At 35.8% G+C, this 24,901-nt stretch overlaps 1 protein-coding gene across 1 annotated transcript in view; it reads right to left on the bottom strand.

Moving 5' to 3' along the window:
- LOC150088215 (prolyl 4-hydroxylase subunit alpha-1-like) overlaps positions 1–24,901 on the bottom strand; it is a 244,939-nt gene that overhangs the window by 38,307 nt on the left and 181,731 nt on the right. The window contains exons 11-13 of the mRNA XM_090370629.1: positions 20,380–20,533; positions 18,867–18,932; positions 3,294–3,362 (exon numbers count right to left, since the gene is read on the bottom strand). Of these exons, the coding sequence (XP_090226755.1) occupies positions 3,294–3,362; positions 18,867–18,932; positions 20,380–20,533 (289 nt within the window). The remainder of the gene's footprint in view (positions 1–3,293; positions 3,363–18,866; positions 18,933–20,379; positions 20,534–24,901) is intronic.

The following is a 24,901-nucleotide window of genomic DNA, read 5'->3' as shown; positions in this document are numbered from 1 at the left end:
CAATCACTCACTGACTAAAGGCCAATTTCTGCACATCTATTCTACAACTGTCTTTCTTCAATTTGAATTTATGTCCTCTCAGACGATTAATCTGGGTAAGAGGAAGAAATCCCCTCAGCTTGCTCAAACCATTCAAGGCCCTATACATCTCAATCAGATCACCTTGCAGGTACCTTGTCTTCAGACACTGTAATTTGCGTAATTTATGCCTTTCTTCATAGGAGCGACAATTTTTTTCATTCACTAATCTTGTTGCCCTTCTCTGTACTCTTTCCAGCAGTTCTACATCCTTCCTAAATTAAGGTCTCCAGTATTCAAGGTGTGGCCTGACCATTGCCTTATACAAGGGGATATTCACCTTCTTATTCCTTCTAGAAAAATTCCTGTATATCATTGACAAGACACCAGGAGCTACTCTTGCAAACCATCTGTACTTCTCAGAAAACTTCATATCTGACTGCACAATTACCCCCAGGTCCCTTTCATTCTCTACCACGCTGAGTGTAGCACTACACAGTTTATGTTACTCTGGAGTTACTACTATCCGTATGCAGCACTTTACATTTGTCAATGTTAAACTTCAGTTGCCACCTCTCAGCCCATTTGCTCAACTTTTCTAGATCCTGCTGCAGTAGCGTACTGTCATTAACAACCCTCCCAAACTTCGTATCATCAGAAAACTTAGACATTAAGCCTTATATTCCTTCATCAATATCATTAATAAATACAAAGAACAACAATGGATCAAACACTGAACCCTGGGGGATTCCACTAATAAAATGAATCCATGAAGAGCAGTGTTCATTGATTACCACTCTGTCTTCTCCTACTCAACCATCCCTTTATGCAAACAGCAACTTGCCCTTAATGGCACACTGTTCCAATTGGTACAGCAGCCTTCCATGCACAACAGTATCAAAAGCCTTTCTAAGATCCAAGTATATGATATCAAAATTATTCTTCCCAATCAGTTCCTTTGTGACTACATTATAGTATCCACATCTTTTTGACTACATCAAAGTATTTGATCTTTTCTGATCAAATTGGTCAGACAAGACTTCCCCTTAACAAACCCAAGCTGTGTATGAACTATAACTGAAGTCTTGTCTAGATGATTCTGTAGTGCTTCTTTAACCAGTGCCTCCATTAATTTTCCTGGAACAGATGTTAAACTAAAAGGTGTGTAATTACTTTTGTCACCCTTTGATCTTCCTTTGTGAATTGGGTTTACATTTGCACATCTCTAGTCCATGGGTACCTCTCCTGAGTCCAAGGAAGCTCTCTTGGCGCATAGGCTTCTGTGGCCATAATGCACCTCCCAAAGTTTTTGCAGTACTTTGATCCAAGCCCGAGGCGGGAATCGAACCCGCGACCTTTGGATTGCCAGGCAGGCACTTTACCCACCCGGCTAGCCCGGTCGGCTCTTACTTCCTTTGCTGCCTCCTTTAATATAACTGGACCACCCCAGGTGCCTTTCTTATGCTTATTTTCAACAATTTCTGATCCACTTTGCTCTCAGTTATTACAAAATCATTAGGGCACTGCCAGAGTTTAATATTCACCTCTGGCATTCCCCTCCCTTAACTCTTCATATGTAAATGTTGATACAAAATACTCATTCAGTTTGTTAGCTACCTGTTCAGGATCATCAATAGTTGAACCATAGATATGAAGTCTACCAATCTGATTCATCCCTTTCTTTCTAGAGATTAATACAAGTAAAGAACTCTTTGCTGTTTTTCTTTGCATCCTTTGCCAAAGATTTCTAGTGATCTGCCTTTGCCTGCCTGATCTCTTTTGTGACTTTGTTATAGAATAGCTTATAACTACAGACTTCTGTTTCACCTGTTAATGATCAAAATCCTGCAGGAGCTCTCTTCCTTTTCAGAAGCTTTCCCTTTCAGAAAGTCACAGCATCACTATAGTAAAAGCAGATAAATTAATTATTGAAACTATCAATGCTATTGCTAATTTGGAAAATTCTGAAGAAAATTATGAAGCTAAAATTCAGAGCATATTGAAATCGAAAGAATTTGAAGGAATCAAAATCAAAAGTAAGAACACATTTAAAAAATTACCTTGTGACAAGTTATTAAACTGCATTGTTTTATCCTTAAAGGATTGGTTATTAATGCAATAGCAATTATAAATTAAATAAAGAAAATAATGTTATCAGAGACGATGAAGAATTGAAAGAAATTTTAAGCACATGGAATATGGAAGAACATTTATCTCTGTGGCAGAAGGGTGAAAAATGAATAAGAAATTTAAGTTTTCTAATAAAATAAGAAATAAAAGTTATGATTTTAGAGATTCTGTCGAAGACAGCTTATCTTTAAAATCAAGTGAAATTCCCTTTTCAATTAAAAAAAAAGCCAGAAATATTTTTGAAACCATTGCAATTAGCAGTACTAAAGCTGATTGAGCTTTCAATATTGAGCAACAATATTGTAACAATAAAAAGAACACCTACAACTACACATGTTGCAGATATCATGATCATAAATCTGAATGGAAAACCATTGCTTCAATTTGAGAAAAAGAATGACAACTAATATTACTAAAGAAGTAAATTTTAGATGGCAATTTTTAGAATAAATGTTTCTTGAATATTTGTGTAATAATTTTTTTCATGTAGTCTGTGATTTTGTGCATCTTTTCTAGAATAGTTGGTTTTTTTATGTAATATTTGTTTTTATATTCTAAATTGCTTTGTGATAGCTCTTTTATGTTATTTGTGATATGGGAAATATTTCATGTTATTTTTTATTCACAGTATTAAAATTTTATCGTGAAAAAAATGTATCCATTATATTTCCCTAGTTGCAAAAAAAATAAGAATAAAAAGTCAGCAAAACTGCAAGCCCATTATTAAAATATTCACAGCTAACCACTGTATATATGTAATATAATTTATGATGTATGTATGAAAGTTAATAAAAAGTATACAAAACAGATTCATGTGTGCCCCTGATTTTCTTAACATAATATTTCTTATCCTGCAATGTTTAGAAAATTTAGTAGGTTTCTATAACAACATTTTTGTGGTGATTAAGTACTCTGTTATAAAGGGGAATAGGTTGCGGAATACATCAGGGAATTCAGTCCTACTGTAAGATCAGAAGGGAAAACCAGAAACAGAAATAATTTTTTTTCCCTTTGCTTAAAATTTATTTTTCACAGATAAATATTTCACAGATTTTTGATATATATATATATATATATATATATATATATATATATATATATATATATATAAATATACATCAAAGTAACAAACAAAAATAACCTACCCCTTGTGGCCACACACTGATTCCTAACTGGGGGAAAACTGTAGCACCTCCAGCATCAACATCACTCATCTATCAAAAATAAGAGAAAATAAATAAATATAAACCTCTCCCTCCCCTTACCCATACACACATCATTTAAATACAAATACTTCTGCTTCTATAAACAATACACTGTGTCAGCATTATAAAACTAACATGTGCATTGTTGTCAGCAGCTGAGTAATAACTAGTGACGAACATAACTGAATGATTAGTAATCGAGAGATACATCAGGGAATTACTGATAATCAAAATATTTTTTTCCTAAATAATTATTATTTAATGATTAAATTTAATAAAATAATAATTAATCAAAATGATTAATATAACCACCTATTCACTCTGTACAGTCTCAAATCTGCCCCACCATGAAATATTGCTCCCATATCCCATATGAGGATGATGCCCTCAAAACCTTTCTTTAGTTTCTAGATCTATCATGGATACTGTAATTATTGTACATATGTAATTTATAAATTTTCATAAATTTAAAATTACTATACTGCATAATCAACACAAAATACCTTCATTTACAGAATACTCCAGTACATATTCTGAATTACATTATAATAGTAATAGCTGACTGAGTATTATAATAGAATTGAAATAATAGAATTCCATTAAATATTTAAACTTTTCTTTAGAGAGTTTATGAACTATCGATATAGTGTCCTTTTGATATAACGACTGCTTTTCTCATTCCTCTGGTGGAGGTAGGAGGGGTTCACTATAAAGAGCTTCAATGATTATCGTTTTAATTGCTGTTTTCATGACCCAAATTATAGATATCTAGCTTCCAGCAGAGATTTCTGTTTGAAATTTATGACTATTTGAAAATTGTAATTTGTATTTGAAAAAAATATATTATGTATTAGAAAATGAAATGCACAAGGCATAATTTTTTATGGGTTTAGGTAATTAACTATATCATATTGGTGTAGATATTATATCCATAAATTTGAACTACGTATGTAGTGTCAAAGGCATCGTTTTAATTGTATCTCATATTGTGGATGTCCCTTCATAATGAGATAGGTGGTATTGCATTACTTCAAATAAATAACGCTTCTTTAGTAGAGAGAAGACTACTGCTATTTATTTTCAGTGGATACCACCACCCAGACAATCATTTCAAAGCTAGTTGTGAATTTAATGTGAAAAAAAACCATTAGACCAGATCTATTAAACCAAACAAATGAATAGTGTCTGCAATTCTGCCCAGACACGATAGGAGGGAGTATATGATGAGAGCCTTGTCGATCAATTCGGCCCTGGAAAGATTGTGCAAGGCTCAAGGAGTAGAATTTTTTTCAGCCTGGACTGTACTTGTTAATAGGAGAGATTGCTTCTACAGGGATGGGATACACTTAAATAGAAAGGGTGCAAGAATATTTGCTGATGCTATCGAGGCAGTGTTAGGTGGGTCGGAAAACTGCTAGCTTGGGGGGAGACAAAGACCAATAGATTAACAGTAGCCACTGGCAGAGGTGAAAAAGATTCTTTCACTGCTTCTATTAGAATGAGCAGAAGCCTGAAAAACAAGTTGCATGATATTTCAGAGACTGCTGGGAGCCATTGTGGTACAAGTAAACACATGGGTTGTGTTAGGGTAGCTAAGAATAGAAACAGGTGCAGGTATACTTGCGTGTACACCAATGCTAGGAGTTTAGTAAACAAATTTGATGAATTTGAGGTATTGCTCAAAACATCAAAGGCAGATATTGTTGGGATATCAGAGACGTGGTGTCACACAGATATAAGGAATGCAGAACTGGAATTTGGGGAGTACAATGTGTACAGAAAGGATAGACAGGATAGGAAGAGAGGAGGGGTTATGCTGTTAGTTAAGAAACACATAAAAACCAAGGAAGTGAAGCCAGTCGACATCGCTGGACAGTGCAGTGTTGAGTCAGTTTGGTGTGACATAAGCATTGGGAGATCAAAATTGAGAGTAGGAGTGTGCTATAGGCCTAATGACTCTGATGAGTATAATAAGAAACTGTACAGGGAAATAGAGTGGGCCAGTAAATCAGAAAGTCTTATAATGGGAGATTTTAATTTCCCAGATATTGACTGGAATTTGGGGGCTGGTCACTCACACACTAGCAGGGCTTTTGTGGATTTACTGGATGATTGTTTTCTACATCAGCATGTTCGGGAGGCAACTAGAGGGAGTAATACTCTTGATTTGATTATCAGTAGTGATTCTTCATGCATTAAGAATCTGCAGATAAATGAACCACTAGGTGGCAGTGATCACAGTGTGCTGCAGTGGGATTTACTCAAAGAGGTAACTACCATTAGGGGTAAAGGGAAGGGTTATTGCTTCTGTAAAGGCGACAACGATGGACTGAGACAGTATTTAAATTCTATACAGTGGGACCAACTGATGATGTTACCAACAGCAAATTCAAAATGGGAAGCATTCAAAGAACTTATCTTGGAAGCTACTAGGCTTTACATACCAACTAAGAAATATTGTTCAAGGTTTAGGCCAAAATGGATGTCAGATGAACTAATGAGGCATATGGTAGAGAAGAAAAATGCATGGGATACTTACAAATTAACACATGACACAGAAGCCTATGATAGATACAAGTTGATATGCAACCAAGTTAAAAAGGAGGTTAGGCAGGCGAAGGCAGATTACGAGAAATCCTTGGCAAGGGATGCAAAGAAAAACAGCAAAGAGTTCTTTACTTATGTAAACTCTAGAAGGAAGGGGATGAATCAGATTGGTCCACTTGATATTGATGGGTCAACTGTTGTTGATCCTACTCAAGTAGCTAACAAACTAAATGAATATTTTGCATCGACATTCACACATGAGGAGTTATTCAGCGAGGGGAATGCCAGAGGTGTATTCAACTCTAGCAGTAAGCTACAGAATCTTGAAATAACTGGGAGTAAAGTGGAGGAGAAACTGTTGAAGATAAACACAAGAAAGGCACCCGGGGTGGATGGGATCTATCCAGTTATATTAAAGGACGCAGCAAAGGAAGTAAGCAAACCCTTAGCCATAATTATGAGAGCTTCCTTGGACTCAGGGGAGGTACCCATAGACTGGAAATGTGCAGATGTGACCCCAATTCACAAAGGAGGATCAAAGGCTGACACAAGTAATCTGTTCCAGGAAAATTAATGGAGGCACTGGTTAAAGAAGCACTGCAGGATCATTTAGACAAGACTTCAGTTATAGCTCGGACACAGCATGGTTTTGTTAAGGGGAAGTGTTGCCTGACCAATTTGATTGGATACTATGATGCAGTCACAAAAGAACTGGATGCAGGGAATAGCTTTGATATTATATACTTCGATCTTAGAAAGGCTTTTGATACTGTTGCACATGGAAGACTGCTACACAAATTTAACTTCTGTTCCAGGAAAATTAATGGAGGCACTGGTTAAAGAAGCACTGCAGGATCATTTAGACAAGACTTCAGATATAGCTCAGACACAGCATGGTTTTGTTAAGGGGAAGTCTTGCCTGACCAGTTTGATTGGATACTATGATGCAGTCACAAAAGACCTGGATGCAGGGAATAGCTCTGATATTATATACTTGGATCTTAGAAAGGCTTTTGATACTGTTGCACATGGAAGACTGCTACACAAATTGGAGCAGTGTGACATTGGAGGCAAATTGCTGCTATGGATAAAGGGGTGGTTGAGGGGGAGAAGACAGAGAGTGGTAATCAATGGACACTGCTCTTCGTGGACTAATGTTATTAGTGGAGTCCCTCAGGGCTCAGTGTTGGGTCCATTATTGTTTTCTGTATTTATAAATGATATTGATGATGGTATAACAAGCTTAATGTCCAAGTTTGCAGACGATACAAAGGTTGGCAGGGTTGTCGAGGCCTCTACTGACACCATGCTGCTGCAACAGGATCTGGAAAGGTTGAGCAGATGGGCTGAGAGGTGGCAAATGAAGTTTAACATTGACAGATGTAAAGTACTACACATGGGAAACAGCAACCCCAGAGCAACGTATCAACTCTGTGGTACTACACTGACAGTGGTAGAGAATGAAAGGGACTTGGGGGTGGTTGTGCAGGCAGATATGAAGTTCTCTGAGCAGTGCAGATGGGCTGCAAGAGTAGCTCATGGAGTATTGTCAATGATATACAGGAATTTTTCCAGCAGGGATAAGGAGGTGATTATTCCCTTGTATAAGGCAATGGTTAGGCCACCTCCTGAGTACTGTATACAGGTCTGGAGGCCTCATTTCAAGAAGGATGTAGAGCTGCTAGAACGAGTACAGAGAAGGGCAACAAGATTAGTGAATGGAACAAAGGGGTGCTCTTACGAAGAAAGGCTTAAGTTTTGCAAATTACAGTGTCTGGAGACTAGGCACCAGCGAGGTGATCTGATAGAGGTGTATAAAGCCTTGAATGGTTTGAGCATGCTCAATGCTGATGGGATTCTTCCTCTAGCTCAGAATAATCACCTGAGAGGGCATAAATTCAAATTGAGGAAAGACAGATGTAGGATAGACGTGCGGAAATTTGCCTTTAGCCAGCGGGTGGTTGGTTGGTGGAACAGACTTCCATCCCTTGTAGTGGAGGTTGACAGCCTAAATAAGTTTAAGGCTCAGCTGGACAGGTATTTTGAACGAACAGAGGGGTGAAGTGGAAGTGGGTTTTTTTTTTTTTTGGCTGATGCTGCATAAGCTTGCTTTCTTGCATCAAATGCCTCTACTAATGCTAATTATATAATTCAAACCTATATCATGGAAAATCTTAATTCAAACTTTGAACAGACCTGTTTTGATGAGAATATGAGAGCCTGTGAGATCTAGATTTTTATCAAGAAAACTGAATTAGTAATAAACTAAAAAAAACCAGTGTTTTTTTTTTTTTTATTAACTAAAACCAGTATTTTAGATGAACCTCATCTCCAACCAAACTGCACAGAATAGGTGGGTCTCCCCACCTTTTCAGAAACTTATCAAACCCTAAATGAATTTTTCCAGCTGTAAAAACCTTTGCATGGAAGCAGATGTAGTTTGTTTCAAGTCCCAGAGACATCCCCTAAAGGTCCCAAACCTTTTCCGTTTTCTTCCACAAATATTTAGCCTCCGTAATTAAAAATATCATGAAAATTTTTTCTTGCCCAAAGGATGATCGAATTGCAAGTAAATTACCTCCTCCAGTGTGAACTGTCTTATTCTCAAAAACCTACAAATTCTCTTCCAAACTTTCTGTGTGAATCGACAGTAATAAAATAAATGGTACACTGTTTCAATTTCGGTACAAAATTCGCATAATCTGTTGCCCAGCTGACTAAATCTATACGTGATATCGTTCACTGGTATATTCCTGTAACTAACCCTCCATGAAAAGTCAATACGTGATGGGTAGGTTCCGCCAATTTTTAGATTTTTAAAAAACAAACAACTGTGCGTTATAGTTTCCTAAATTTGGCTTTTCTGAATATTCTAAGTTAAACAGCATCCAGTACAGTCATTTTAAACCACCTTTAAAGGGATCTATATCTTTCTCCCTTAACTGCTTGCAGATATCATGAATTTTTTTGTAATTGTCTCTGCTTTTGGCCCTAGATAATTGCCGCCTTTAATTAAGGCTGTAATTAAATCCCATAAAATATTTTATCAGTACCGCTACTAAATGGTTAGATTGCACCATATTAGCCACGTCCAGCAGTCTCTTACAGCTACACCTCAAATTAATTTTTGGAATACTTATTCCTCCCTCTTCCCAAGGTAAAAATAAAAATTTCTATGCTATCTCTTGCCGTTTTCCTCCCCATAAAAATTGGAACGTAAAATTGTCGCATTGTCCTAGCTGTGATTCCCGTTATAAACACCATGTACAAGATTATAGGAAGAATTACGGTTCTAACAATGATGGATTTGTTCTCAAAAGAAAATAGTCCCACTTCCCATTCTTTTAAACTTTCCCATATTTTAGTGGTGAGCCTTCCTACAGGTAGCATGCAACTCTCTCTAAACGGAACTCCTAATATTTGAATCGATTTATCCAATTCCACTTCTCGTTGTGGTTAAGGCCGATGTACCCATTCCCCTAACAATTTGATCCTAGTTTTATCTTCATTAATGTTTAACTCCAACTTCTTACCAGAAGATCTAACGAGTGACATAAATTCTTACACCGCATAACGTACTGAGAGTGGCGGTAACATCATCCATATACACTATACATTTACGCTGCTCTGCCAGCTTTGGCAACTGTATTCCCTGAATGGCTTCAGTTCTGTCTATTCTTCCCAGTAATAGTTCCAGTGCTAATGTAAATAACAAAGGACCAAGCAGACATCCTTGCTTTACTTCCCTATCAATTTTAATGTTTTTCGAAATTTCTTCATTTATCAAAAGTCTTGTGCTACTAAGTGTATATAGATTTCTCAGGACTGTAAACAACTGAGATCCTATATTCGTATCCTTAATTATAGAGAAAAGGTAGGCGTGGTCGATTCTATCAAAAGCCTTTTCTAGATCAATTGCTACGAACGCTAAATTATAACTCTTTCACTTCTGATATTCTTATATATCCTTTAATAGTCAAAGGTTATATTCCATCTGCCTTCCCGGTATACCGTAGCACTGTGTACTTCTAACTACCTGGGTTATGTCACGTTTTAACTTAGCTGTCGAAATCTTTGCATATATTTTGTAGTCACAATCATGTATTAATAAACTGTGTTTCTATGCTTCTGTATAGTTATGGAAGAAAAATATCGAGGAAACTCTGAGTGAGTGAAAATAATAATATTATTTTTAAAAAATTGTTTATTAAAAAGGAGGGTAAAATCAGTAAATTCTTCTATAAAAAGAGGGAGGGTAGTCCCAATGTAGTGTTCATGACAAAATTAAAGTAATTAAATAAGCAATAAAATAGTAATAAAATTAAAATGAATTAAACTGTGTAGACAAAGTCGAATCTGAAGGAAGGCTAGGTTGGTGAATTAGAACTAACTTTGTGTGTAAAAATTAGATACATAAATAGAAATAAGTAGGCAAATAGTATTGGGAAAATAAATTGCGGTAAAGGAGGAGAAAAGTAACGAATAAGAAAAGAGGCAAAGATAGCATAGAGAGAAGGGAAGTAATAGTATCCACATTGTTTTTATTGAAGAATTTACTGCTTTTATCCTCCTTTTTAATAAAATTTTTTCTTTTAATAATATTATTAATTTCACGATTAGTTTCCTCTAATATTTTTATTCCATAACTGTACATAAGTATATAAACACAATTTATTAATACATAATCATCTATAGGTACCTGATGAAGTACCGGCATTAAGTATCAATCACTTATAGCATGCATCAAATATTTTGATTTGATGCATGCTACAATTAGATTTTTATTACATCAAAAATTATTTTCTACCTCTTTATTTGATGCTTTCTATTCCTAACAATTATTTTAATAATTTATTTTAGCTTTATAGCAAAAATAATTAATGATTATTCCTTATAATTGGCCTTTTAATTTCTTATAATTCAATGTATCATTTAGGTTTTTTTCACACTTTCCTTATCATCTACTTTTAATACTTCTCTTTCTTTCTATCCTTTACCTACTAGTTTTGCTACCTTGTGTTCCTTACACTTCCTCTGTCAGCTTTTCTCTCACTGATGTTTAACTGACAAATGTAAAGCACTGCATATCGGTACCAGTAAACCCAGAGTAACATAACTGGGTGTTACTATACTCAGGGTAGTGGAGAATGAAAAGAACCTGGGAGTAATTGTGCAGTCAGATATTAAGTTGAGCAGTGCAAAAAGGCTGCAAGAGTAGCTCATGGTGTCTTGTCAATAATATATCAATGATATACAAGAATTTTGCTAGCAGGGATAAGGGGGTGATTGTCAACTTGTATAAGGCAATGGTCGGGCCACACCTTGAGTACTGCATTTTAGGAAAGATGTAGAGCTGTTGAAATGAGTACACAGAAGGGCAGCGACAGTAGAACAAATGATTGGTGTTAGCAAGAAAGGCTTAAGTTCTGTAAATTGCAGCTTCTGGAGACTAGGCACCTGCAAGTTGATCTAATTGAGGTGTATATAAGGCCTTGAATCTACTGAGCAAGCTCAGTGCTAATGGGATTCTTCCTCTTTCTTAGATTAATCGTGTCTAAGGGGTCATAAATTCAAATTGAGGAAAGACAACTGTAGAATAGATGTGCAGAAACTTGCCAGCGGGTGGTTGATAGTTGGAGCAAGCTTCCATCTGTTGTAGTGGAGGTCAGCAACTTAAATAAGTTTAAGGCAGAACTAGACACACATTTGGAGTGAATGGATGGGCGAAATGGGAATTTTTTTTTTTTTTTTTTTTTTTTGGCTGATGCTATATAAGCTTGCTTTCTTGCATCATAACCGTCTACTAATGCTAATGCTTAATTATTTTAACCTTAAGTATATACTTTTGTATTCTTTGTTGTTTCTTCGCACACCTAGGTACATTTGCCATATAACTCTTATAATATAATTAACCACTATCCCCGTATTGTATAAATTACTTTAACTCAATTATCCAAACTTTATGTATATATATATATATATATATATATATATATACTGGGTGGTTATAAAATAGGTTTCCCTATTCATGAGATCATAGATTCAAAATGGTTAGAGTTAGCACTTTTAAAATCGGCGGGTATGTCATTTAGCATATGGGGAAGCGATTTGTAGAATAAATAAATAAATAGTTCAAATTTTCCCCACCAGGGGAAAAATGACGCTGCACATATGTAAAAGTTGTCATTTACTTCAAGACACGCTGACATCCTGTTAGATAAAAGCAGAAAGACCAATGCCACCCTCAATAACCATTATGGCTCTTACAAAAAAGGAATGTTCTCTTTTAGTAAAACTGTTCTACCAGAATAATAAAGTAACGCTAATGCAGCACTATGTGAATAACAGAAACTTAAAGGTTTGCATAAAGGACCTTTGATGTCAGTGGGGCTTCGAAAACTAATAAAGAAATTTGAAGCGACTGGGGAGTTATGTGTAATTCCAGGAAGGGGACAACCATGTATTGGAACGGAGGTAGTGGCAGTTGCAATGGTCAGAATGCGAAACACTACCAATCAGTAGTGCTAGAGGTGTGTCAAGAGACTTGAACCTTCCTTGGTCTACTGTATGTAAAGTGCTGCAAATAATTTTACGCTGGTTCCTGTACAAGATTCATGTATTGCAAGAACTAGTCTCGTGATCAGCAACAAAAAATAGACTTTGCTCTACGATTTCTGGCTCATATGGAACTTTACGATATATGGCGCAAATGATCATGTGGTCTGATGAGGCATATTTCACACTTCACTGGGCTGTAAATGCACAAAACTGCTGAATATGGGGAACTTCTCGTCCATCTGCTGTGCATGACAGACCACTACAAAGTCCATACGTTACAGTATGGTGTGGATTCACAGCAGAGTTTTTAATTGGAACATTTTTCTTTAAAGAGTCTACACCTCATAGCTCCATAAGGTGTACAGTAAGTAGTGCATGGTGCTGCACTCTTCTAAGAGATAACATTATTCCCACCCTGCAAGAAAGGCAATGCTTGGAGACCGTAGTGTTCATGCAAGATGGTGTCCCTCCCCACGTTGGTCGACAAGTGAAGGAACTGCTCCGTTCTACATTCGGAAATGATCGCATCATTTTTTAATTATTATTATTATTATTATCATTAGCCACATGGTGCAAGGAAGCCTGAGGCACCAGCCAAAAAAAAATTCCCGAGTTACCCTGAGAGAGAGAGAGAGAAAAAAGAAGAAAGGAATCACCAAGAAAGAGAAGAATGATGATATCCAGCTTAGGACCCTGGGTGTGCCAAGCCGATACTCACCAGATGTGAGCTCCTGGGGTGAATTTCTAGAGACTTTCCGCAATTTGGCCAGCCCAATCACAGATCTCAATCCCTGTGATTTCTGGCTATGAGGATACCTGAAAGACAGAGTTTACCATGGTGGCATACAGATGCTTGTCGATTTGAAAGCAAGCATCAAACAGCATGTAGCCAACAGCCCCAATGAGATGCTATGTAAAACTGTGTCGCACACAGTCCTCCGTTTTCAGAATGTCATCTTAAGTGAAGGAAAGCACATAGAATAATATCTGTAGATTTCTAAGTTCTGATATTAAAATCTAATTCCCAGTTAAGTATTCCATCTAAAGTTTACAGTGCCAATTTCTCACCTGGTGGTGGAAATTTCAGCATTTTTTCTTCTACAAATCACTTCCCCATACCCTAAATGACATACCCACCGATTTTTGCAGCTCTATCTCTAACTGTTTTGACACTAGGGAAACTTATTTTAAACCACCAGTGTTCAAAGAAAGTGCATCACTTAGGAATTTCACATTTCTAACCCTTTTTCGCTGTGGCATGCTACATTAATGACTAGCATCACAAATAGAAATATAAACAAAAGATATTTATTAATAGTTAAGGCAAAGCTAAGAAATATTTGACAGGTGCTTTCAAAATATTCCAAAATGAGCATTTGCAACCTTTATACAACACGACAATTATGGCTGAAATGTTATCAGAAGCCCTCAATTTGCTGCAAACAAAATGAAAAGTTCACCTAGTTGAGCTGCCTCTGCCCCTGATGACAGCAGCACACCGTTGAGGCATTGACAAGATCAATTTCTGAAGATAATCAACTGACAGTTCGTGGTTCCAAACAAGAATTATGGCTTCCTAAAGTTCATGAAGGGGTCTTTGGTTTCTTCTGGCAACTGCAGATTCCACACGATGCCAACAGTTCTCTATAGGATCCAGGTTCAGGTTGTTTCCTGGCCAGCTAAGAGTTGTAATGGGCCATTCTTCCAACCATTTTTTTCACCTGTAACAAATGTAAACACATTTCTGTCGAACCTATAATGCAGAAATGAAGCTAAAGTAACTACAGAAGTGCCTACTTACACTTTTTCTGTGCATACTTACACTTTGCTCCGAAGACAGGGAGCAGAGTCGTCCTGAAAGATGCAGTTACTTGGCAGGCTGAAATGGTCTCTAATGGTTGGCAGCAATTTGCCTTCCAATACAGCCAGGTAACCATTGGCATTTACAGAACCTTTTATAAACTGCAGGTGGCCTACTCCTTGACATGAAATGCATCCCCATATCATTTGGTTGGTAGAGAATTTCACTGTAGATACCATACAGTCTGGGTGGTATTCTTCACCACATCTACAGCAAATTGTTTGTCTCCCATCAGAGCCATGCAGGTTGAATTTCTTCTCATTCGAGAAAATAACTGACTTCCATTTCTCAGGGGTCCATTTGACATGCTCCTTACACCAAATTAATTAGGCCTTTTTCATTTTTTGTGTGGGGAGGGCTTCTTCTTAGGACGATGGGCTACAAGTCCATTTTTGAAGAGGCATGTTCTGACTGTTACTGCACTTGCTACCACTCCTGTATGTTCTTCTCATTCTCTTTTCAGCTTAGATGAAGAAGCTTTATTGTTTTTAAAGGCATAAGCGTTTCAAAACGCATTCCTGTTTTGGCATTGAGTCTCATTTGTGTCCAGTTCCTTTTTTCTTATCAGCAGACCCAGTATTCTTGAGTTTGGAAAGAAATCTACTCACTGTTGACTGATTACAAGACACTCTATAAGCAATATGACAGGAAGAACATTCTTCCTCATGTAAAGCAACAATAGCACTCTTTCTTCGTGGCGTCAACTGCACGTAACTCGCCATCCTGACACAAGTAAGGAATGACTGCAACTCTTAGAGCGTGCTTATATAGCTGAAAGTAACAGCTGATTATGCATACCATATTATGCATACCCGTGTCAATCTTATCTGATGCAATCTGTAAGAAATATTGCCATATACAGGTAGTTTTCGACTTTACGAGTTAATTCGTTCCTGTCGCGCACTCGTAAAGCGAAAACTCGTAAAGTGGGAATTTATTTCCCATAGACATAAAAAAAATAGGTTAAAAATAGGGGTTACGTTCTCAACAATGAAATTAGCTAGCTAATTAATTTATGTTTAACAATGATTGATTTATCCAAAGAAATGAAAACTTAACCTGTAAAATCAAGCAAATTATAATAATAGAGAAATTGTTTACAACTTACAAATGTTAAAGAATGTTTATTTTCATCATCATCGACTAAATGCATACTCGTTGATCACTTATTATTGGCTCGGCACTCGTTGGTTTGTTGCACAGAGTCGTCTTCTTCAGAAATGTTTCAAGAGGCGTTTGTTTCCAAGATAATCTTCTCTTTTAATTATAAATTCCGCGATTGCATGCATAAGCATTTTTTAACGGCACACATAAATTGCAACTAACACGATTCGCGTGTAACAAGTATAAAGTAACAAGTATACGAAGCTTTAAAAAAAGGAATGAAGAGAAGATTCTGAAAATTTATTTATGTTTTTTATACAATTGAAGATTTCATTGAAGGGGGAAACACATTTCACCTCACACAAACCACACAATTCCACAGCTATCGGTATTTTTGCAAATGAAAGAAGATTGAGTTTACTACCCGTTTATAATTCCCAATAAACCCAAAAAGCCCAATAAACCGGAAAGTGCAAATTGTTTTATGGTCGTGACCTCCAGAAATGTTCTTTAGAAAAATATCACAAAGGCGTTTAAAATTAATTCTTATAGCAGAACCTATGATAACCATGAAAGTGTAGTGCATTTTAATGATTTGATTTGGTAACTAATACAATTTACAAACCACGCTCATGACCTTTTATATGGCCTTAAGCAGAAACATAACGAAATATAACTAAGCTCTCTAAAATGTAATTTTTAAGGCTTGTGACCTTAAAAATTACATTTTAGAGAGCTTAGTTATACGGCAAAAATTTCAACTTCCAAGATCTTGAAACGAATTATCAAAAAACAATGTGTGATTGGGTTCACATTACGATATTTTTACAATGCAATGGTTTTTTTTTTGGTTGTTGTTGGTGCATCGGCTTCTGTGGCCATAATGCACCTCCCAAGGTTTTTGCAGTACTTTGATCCAAGCCCGAGGCGGGATTCGAACCCACGGCCTTTGGATTGCCAGGCAGGCACTTTACCCACCCAGCCAGCCAGGTCGGCACAATGCGATGGTGTCTCTGGAACCGATTAATATTGTAAAGTGGGGTACACTGTATTGTACAGATATGCACATGGTTTGAAATGCGGTATTTATGAATGTTTAACATTAATTTTTTGCAATTAATGTTCATATTTTCGATTTTGTTAATACTTCATACTTGGGAAAAAAAAACTCGTAAACCTGGGAACTCGTAAAGCCAGAACTACATGTAGTTATGCCTAACGTAGCCCAGTGGTCAGGAGCGACAGTGCATAGCACGCATTCCTTGAGTGGACCGGGGTTCAAGCCCGTGACTACTAAATACGATAAATATTTGTATTGACGATTTATTGTAAACTCTACTGACTTGGTTGTCGTGCCGGAGTATAAACAGAAAATTTATTTTTATTTTTTTTTTTATTCGGACGACAATCACAATTTTAAGGGGTGCACTTTCTTCCAACACAAGTGTATATATATTTGGGTTTTTTTTTTTTTTTTTTTTCATCTTATCATCTATGGTTGCTCCATATATGAAATACCTAACTGTAACAGTTTTTTTCTTCAAAAATTTTTTTCATGACCAAAGTGATTACATGGGCCAATTTTCATTAATCAGTAATACCAAAGTGAGAAACAAATTATCATATTTAAAAACATACTAGTTATCATATAAAAATAAAAAATAAATTTAAATATTTGCATAACATAAACAATTTCAAAAGGTATTTTCCATTTGAACAAATCATGCACCTGCATACGAATGTTGTTCATTATTTATATTTTTATCTTCTTTAATTACTTCTATAATTACTCTAAATATAAAATCTCATCTATAACAGTGATAGCTGTTGTTATTAAAAAAACTTCTCATAACCTGAGTAGACATCAGAATCCAAACTGAAATCTCGTTTACAAAAAAAAAAAAAAAAAACCATTCTCATCTAGATATTCTAACACATACTATAAATATGACCAAATATGGAGGATGCAGAAAGTCAGGGAATGACCACTGCATATCCCGGAGCAATACGGCCTTAGTTGCTAATGCTCCTAAAAACCAAACAACAAACTATAATTATGGTTTGGATCAACTTAGAAAAAAGATCAAAAGTTCTAAGTTCTAAGTGGAAGGTACTTATAATTCAAATGGCTATCTCCCTTTAGGATAATAGACTGAAATAAACACTGCCACTTGCACTTTAACACTGGACTTGGTTTGCGAATGGCCTTTAAACAAGTTTAAATGCAAGAGTAGTTAAATAGTAAAAATGCTCATCAGAGTAGTCTGATATTCTCATAAATATGAGAATATCAGATATATGAGATTTAATGTAATTCTCATAAATATGAGAATATCAGATATATGAGATTTAATGTAATTCTCATAAATATGAAAATTACATTAAATAATGTAAATTTGGTTCTGCTCTGACTGTAAACATTTAAGTTCTAAAAAAATTACCTTTCCCCTTCGAAAAAAACCTGCTAAGATAAGTTGGTGATTTCTATATTGAACAGTGCCATTTTGTTTGAGGATCATAAAGAAAATACCAAGTTTCATCCCACAGCAATAGTACAATGATCCCAAACGAAGCCACCTGAAATTAGTATTTAGTATTAGTATTAGTAACAGCCGCATGGTGCAAGAAAGCCTATGGCTTATGCTGCACCAGCCAAAAAAAAAAAAAAAAAAAAAACCGAACAAAACAATGATAAAAACAACATTCACATGGTTGGCTTTCTGGTTGCCAGCAATCAGTGCTATGTGACTTGGTGCACTGACAAATCAATATGCAAGAGCTATGATGGCTTCTGTCTGAAACTTTTAAAGCCTCCATAACTTAATTGGCTGTTTGAAATTGATTTCGACGAATAACCATCATCTTTCAGGAGAGGTGTCCAAACTTTCCTGAAAATATTAGTACCAATTAAAAATTGTTGTGTAGGGTGCTCATCATTTGCAACATAGATTTCTCTAGTTTGTGATAAAACTGAATAACACAATACTCAGTTTTGCCTATTTTACCCTCACACAAAAAACAGTTTTTACAAAATAACTGTGGCTGAATCCATGTTACTACAGGCAAGCCACTGAATGAAATAGATGCTCTGTATATCCAAAACCGCGTAGTGAGGAAGAGTCTGCTGAATGACTAATACAATGTATCTACTTGACACTACTTTCTGCCAATCATTCGAAGAGATCAGGGTTTGCTTTCTGTGAGTGGCAGCTGGAGGAATTTCTGAAGTCCTCAAAGCATAGGGGTTCTATGTAAGTTGCTCCAGATTTTTCAGGTAGCACAACATGCAAATCAGCCCTTGAACACCCACACATAAGCTCCAGTGCTGTTCAAATAATCATCTGAATCTTTGTGTGACTGGTGCTATCATACAAGTCTCAGAATTTTATAACTCTACCATATATATAATTAACAATACAATCACCGGACTATACAATACTTACATAATTTAACCAAGTGGCAATTCGGTTTCCAGTTCCTAGACTTTTAAAAGCATTTGTTTCTTCTTTCTGCAATTACAAAATTACAATTTAAATTGATAATACAATTTATAATACAATTGATAATACAATTTATAATACAATTGATATTACAATTTAAATTGATATTGAACAGTGCCATTTTGTTTGAGGATCATAATATTCTTAATTTCATTAAGAATATCATAAGCATAATGGTTAATTATTTTAATATGATATATTTCCATGAGAATGTATTTTTATAATAACCTTTGTGAACCACTTAATATATTTCTAAGTTTCAAACATTTGCTGAAAATAGACATGCGCACGCGCATACGAAAATGCATATGCCCACATACAAAAATGAATACTGTATACAAAAAATGCATGCGCACACGAAAATCGACTTGCGCACCCGCATACGAAAATGGACATGCGCACGCGCATACGGAAATGCATATGCGCACACGCGTACGAAAATAGACATGTGCACGCGCATACGAAAATAAATATGCGCACGCGCATACGAAAATAAATATGCGCACGCGCATACGAAAATAAATATGCGCACGCGCATACGAAAATGGACATGCGCACGCGCATGTCCATTTTCGTATGGACGTGCAGAGCATAGAAAAATAGACATGCGCACGCGCAATCGAAAATGTACATGCCCATCAAAAATGAATATACGAAAAATGCATGCGCACACGAAAATAGACATGCACACTTGTATGAAAATCGACTTGCGCATACGAAAATGGACATGCGCATACGAAAATAAACATGCGCATACGAAAATGGACATGCGCACGCGCATATGAAAATAAACATGCGCATGCGCATATGAAAATGGACATGCGCATGCAGATACGGAACGAAAATGGACATGTGCAGGTGCATACGAAAATAGACATTAATAGACATTAACACACGCGCATACAAAAATAGACATTAACGCACGCGCACACGAAAATGCACATGCGCACGCGCATACCGAAGGCGAAACAAAACACTTTCAGACAGTTGCTATAAAGGAGGCAAGTTGTTTATATGATGTTTAATCATATAAAAAAGTTTAATCATATAAAACGTTGTTTATATGATTATTGCAAGTTTATATGATGCCTGAAATAATAATTTTGGCTCCTGAAGGATAAACAGTAAGAAAAGCAAGGGCTTTTTTAAAAGCTAGACTTTGGAATTTCACTGGCAAGATACACATTTGCTCTATAAGATTACTTCCTTAATTCATTTTGCCATTACTGATGTGAAAAACTCATGCTAAAAGAGAAATTTTGATAAACTGTATTCACAGAATTTGAATTGATGGAGTGCAATGCTTAAATAGCACTCCTAAAATAAACTTAGATTGCAAAATATTTATGGTATTAAAAAACGACTGCTTCTATTCAATAATATTATAATGAATACTGGATATTTGCTTTATAATTTCAATTATTTATTAAAAAATGCTATAAAAAATTAAGCTTACCCTTGCAAAATCAAAGTGTGGTTCATAATGTCCACCAATTCCATAATTAACAACCTGCAACTCTTCTGCGGTGGAAGCAGTAAGACCTGTCAGATCTTCAATTCTCTGACTAATCTTAGCCACAATATCATCATCCTCATTTTTTAACCATGCACTACAATTAAAAATAGAATATAAACAAAGTCTACAATTTGAATTCTGTTGTATGAAAGAGATCAGTAAAATGATTAAAAATGTCTATCAGTAAATTTATTTCACATGAAACAGTGATTCTTCCATCAACTGTAGAAAAGCAGTTGATGTGGAAGAATTAGTTTCGGCCAGTGCAGCAAAAGCCTCCAGTTTCTTTGCACCGTATGGCTATTATCTTAACCACTTGACCACCCTGGCTGGGTGGCTGAGTGGTTAAGGTGCCGGACCCTGCCAAGATGATGGTCTTATGGCAGTTAAAAGTTGATATAAATTTGTTAAAAGTTGAAAGAAATTTGTTAAAAGTTAATATAAATGTGTTAAAAGTTAACTACAGATATTACTATTAACATATGAAAAGCATACTACTGAAGAAAAACAGTTTGTTTATTGTTAAAATATAAGTATAAAAACCTGTTAAAATTGTGTAAATGAACGTGATTATATAAATAAAAGTCAATAAGAGCATTTATATATGTATAACCCATACACAGAAAATGGTAGCTTTCAGAAAGTTTATTTCTAGTATCTTTGACTTCAATTGAACTAAATTTACAAACTACACAGATTGTGGTCCCAGGAAAGTGTATCAGGGAGGGAAACTAGATATAAAGCTTTATTCCCATTGTCCAGTAGATGAGATCATCTATTGGACAATGGGAATATTTTTTTCACCAGTTCAAAACTCATAAAAGCAAGACAAACCACTTATATTTTTATTAAACAGAGTAATATATAACTCTAATAACTCTCTAATATACATTTATATTTCTCTGATAAATATATATTTATTAGAGAAATATAAATATATATAGATTAAATATATTAATCTATATATATTTCTCTAATAAACTGTGATATTGATTTATTTAACTCAAATAACATTCTTAAAAAACAGGTTAGAAATACATTATTAAGTATGGTTTTCCTTTTATAGACATTCTTATTTGGTTTTTGAATTATTATTTACTGTTAATAATTTATTGTTTATTTTATATTTACATTTTGTAAAAATAAAAAAATAAAAACTTCTTGCAGAATTAACAATAATAAATAATAATAATAAATAAGATCTTTATTGTACAGTTCACCGGTACATGCAGGTACCACGACCATACAATACCCTTCGCGGCACCATGCCAGGGTTAATGATAATTATAACAATAATAATTAATATAACAGCTGTTATTATTAATCATGTGTACAATTTTTATATGTGACTGCCTCCAGTTTTGTATTTTGCTGTTTGAGGGTTTCAATAAATTTATTGTTATATTATATCTTAACTTGTCATCTGTATGCAAGCACATACATCTCAGTATACTACTGATGGTTATACTGATTTATTTACTACCTTCACGAAGTGGTGGATCCGTGTATACCATGATTATGACTCATGCTATTATGGGCCAATTTCAACTTGATAAGTATTGCTGACTAAGTTGTTCCTGTACTAATAATGATGGCCAAGAGAGAAAATGTCACTTTTCTTGGACAAGAGATATCTTCAAGAGAGAAAACATCTCTTGCCCTCTCTATGCAATTTCACAGGCACCTCCATAGCCAGGTGGGCAGGAGCAGCAGTGCACCTCTTGATTAGACCAGGGTTCGAGCCCGTCACCACGAAATACGGAGGATGCGGAAAGGTCAGGGAATGATCACCGCATATCCCCGGAGCAATATGGCCTTAGTTGCTAATGCTCCTAAAAAAAAAACCAAATAACAATAATAATAGCAATTTCACTAACAATACCTGATGCTTTTTGTTCTTCTACAACCATTTTTTTTTCTGATAGGGAAGCATATTTCTGAGCAATGTACCTGCATAATCAGCACAGCTCATAGAAAGATTATGTTTCATGATAAAGGATGTGAATTCAGTACCTATGAGGATTTTCTTCACCTTGAAATGCTATGGTTTTATATTTCTTTCCAAATGTCTGATTACACTGCATTTACTGCCACTTTAAATTGAAAAAATTATCCAAGTACAGTACAGAAAACCAAAATTTTACCATTTCCAGATTTTACAATATACGGAAAATTTTGATATCTGTCTACAGAAATTTTACTTACATTACTCTGGGGTTACTGCTACCCGTATGCAGTACTTTACATTTGTCAATGTTAAACTTCAGTTGCCACCTCTCAGCGCATCTATTCAAATTTTTCAGATCCTGATGCAGTAGTGTACTATCATTATTGTCTTTAACAACCTTGCCAACCTTGGTATCGTCTGCAAACTTAGACATTACCCCTGATATACCTTCATCAATATCATTGATAAATATCAAAAACAACAATGGGCACAACACCGAACCCCAGGGGACTCCACTAATAACATTAGTCCATGAAGAGCAGTGTCCATTGATAACCACTTTCTGTCGTCCCCCACTCAACCATCCTTTTATCCATTGTAGCAACTTACCTTTAATGCCATACTGCTCTAATTTGTACAGTGTAGTCTTCCATGTGCCACACTATCAAAAGCTTTCCTAAAATCCAAGTGTATGACATCAAAATTATTCTTTGCATTCAGTTCCTTTGTGACCACACCATAGTATCCAATCAAATTTGTCAGACAAGACTTCTTCTTAACAAATCCATACTGTGTCTGAACTATAACTGCAGTCATATCTAGATGATTCTGCATTGCTTTCTTAACGAGTGAGTCCATTATTTTCCCTGGAACAGTAGTTAGCCTAACCGGTCTGTAATTATCTGTGTCGCCCTTTGATCTCCCTTTGTGAATTCGGAGCACATTTGCACATCTTCAGTCCATGGAGACCTCCCCTGAGTGCAAGGAAGCTTTGATAATTATGGCTAAGAGTTTGCTTACTTCCCTTGCTGCCTCCTTTAATGGATAGATCCCATCCACCCCAGGTGCCTTCAATCCATCTGTGCTACATATCTTGGGATTGAACACTGATATGCATCTATAATAGAATATTCTTGTGCTGCTTAAGTTGTTAAATACATCAACAAGACAGAGGAATCAGCAACTGCAAAGAGAAATAATAACAATGACCGAATATCCTGAGTTTGATATCGTTGAAATCACAAGAAAGTTAAGCATAGATATGTTAAATTCCATAGAGATCACTAGCTAAGAAGCAGCTTGGTATTTATATATAGTATAAGACTTGGCAATATAGTATAAGACTATTTCTTCGCAATCATTCTGTAAATTGTTATAATAACTCAGTGCTTAACTTGTCAGAAGACGAGTTGACTTCAATCGCTCAAGACATATTCATTGGGTGCAAAAACGCAGATCAAGAAGCCCATGTAAGAAAGAAGCTACAAAATAGGTAGACTGTCAGTTTTAGACACTGGCAGTCTACCCTTCGAACTTCTCTTGGTTGTTGGAAAACCATATCTCATCACGAATGTAGATGTTTCTGTTGTTGTTGTTGTTGTTTGGTTTTTAGGAGCATTAGCAACTAAGGCCATATTGCTCCGGGAATATGCGGTGGTCATTCCCTGACCTTTCCGCATCCTCCATATTTGGTGGTGACAGGCTTGAACCCCGGTCTAATCAAGAAGCGTGTGCTACGCACTGCTGCTCCTGCCCACCTGGCTATGGAGGCGCAGATGTTTCTGATAGATTAGCGAATGGAGCTTTGAGTCCACTGGCAAGCATTGAATTTGAAGAAGGCACATCCAACATTACATGACTTCGGATCAAATCAAATTTCCAAATGCTCTATGTGATAACTCCTTAGCTAAGAACTGAGGCACCCAGTATGCTCAATCGCATAACATCGGTGATGCCCTTATTCTGATTGGATGCTGCACAACCAATGTGTTTTTGAATAACAATAAAATTATGTCAGCTAAACGGAATCATTTTCTTCTCATTCTGGCTGGCTTGTGCCATAACCACTCATAAATCTCAAGAAGGAACTTTCGATTCGGTTGTGTATGAATATGAAAAGAACCATAAGCAATTATTGGTTTATGTCACCTTGTCCAGAGTAATTGATATAAACAGACTCTACATCATTTTCACCAGTGACAAGACCTTTAACCATGAATTGAGAAATGTGCAATGGATGGTGCCTCTTCAAGAGAAGTTTGAAAGGTTAGCGAGTAATCCACTGAAACTATACAAGAGTCTTTACTTGAGTTTTTTAAAGACAGAAAACACTTATCCATTCTTTTTCTTAATTGTCAAAGTCCTCAAGCTCATTCCGAAGATCTCACAGACACAGTTACTCAGCACTGCCAGATATTAAACCTCTCGGAAACTCGGCTAAATAACAATGAGCATGTTGCTCATTGTTATTTAGCTTGGCTAAATAACAATAAGCCAGTAGAATAGAATAGAATC

Source organism: Mastigoproctus giganteus, chromosome 3 (genome assembly GCF_048544385.1).
Source record: "Mastigoproctus giganteus isolate SK-2022 chromosome 3, ASM4854438v1, whole genome shotgun sequence".
NCBI lineage: Eukaryota > Metazoa > Arthropoda > Arachnida > Uropygi > Thelyphonidae > Mastigoproctus > Mastigoproctus giganteus.
This window is presented reverse-complemented; position numbering and strand designations above follow the sequence as displayed.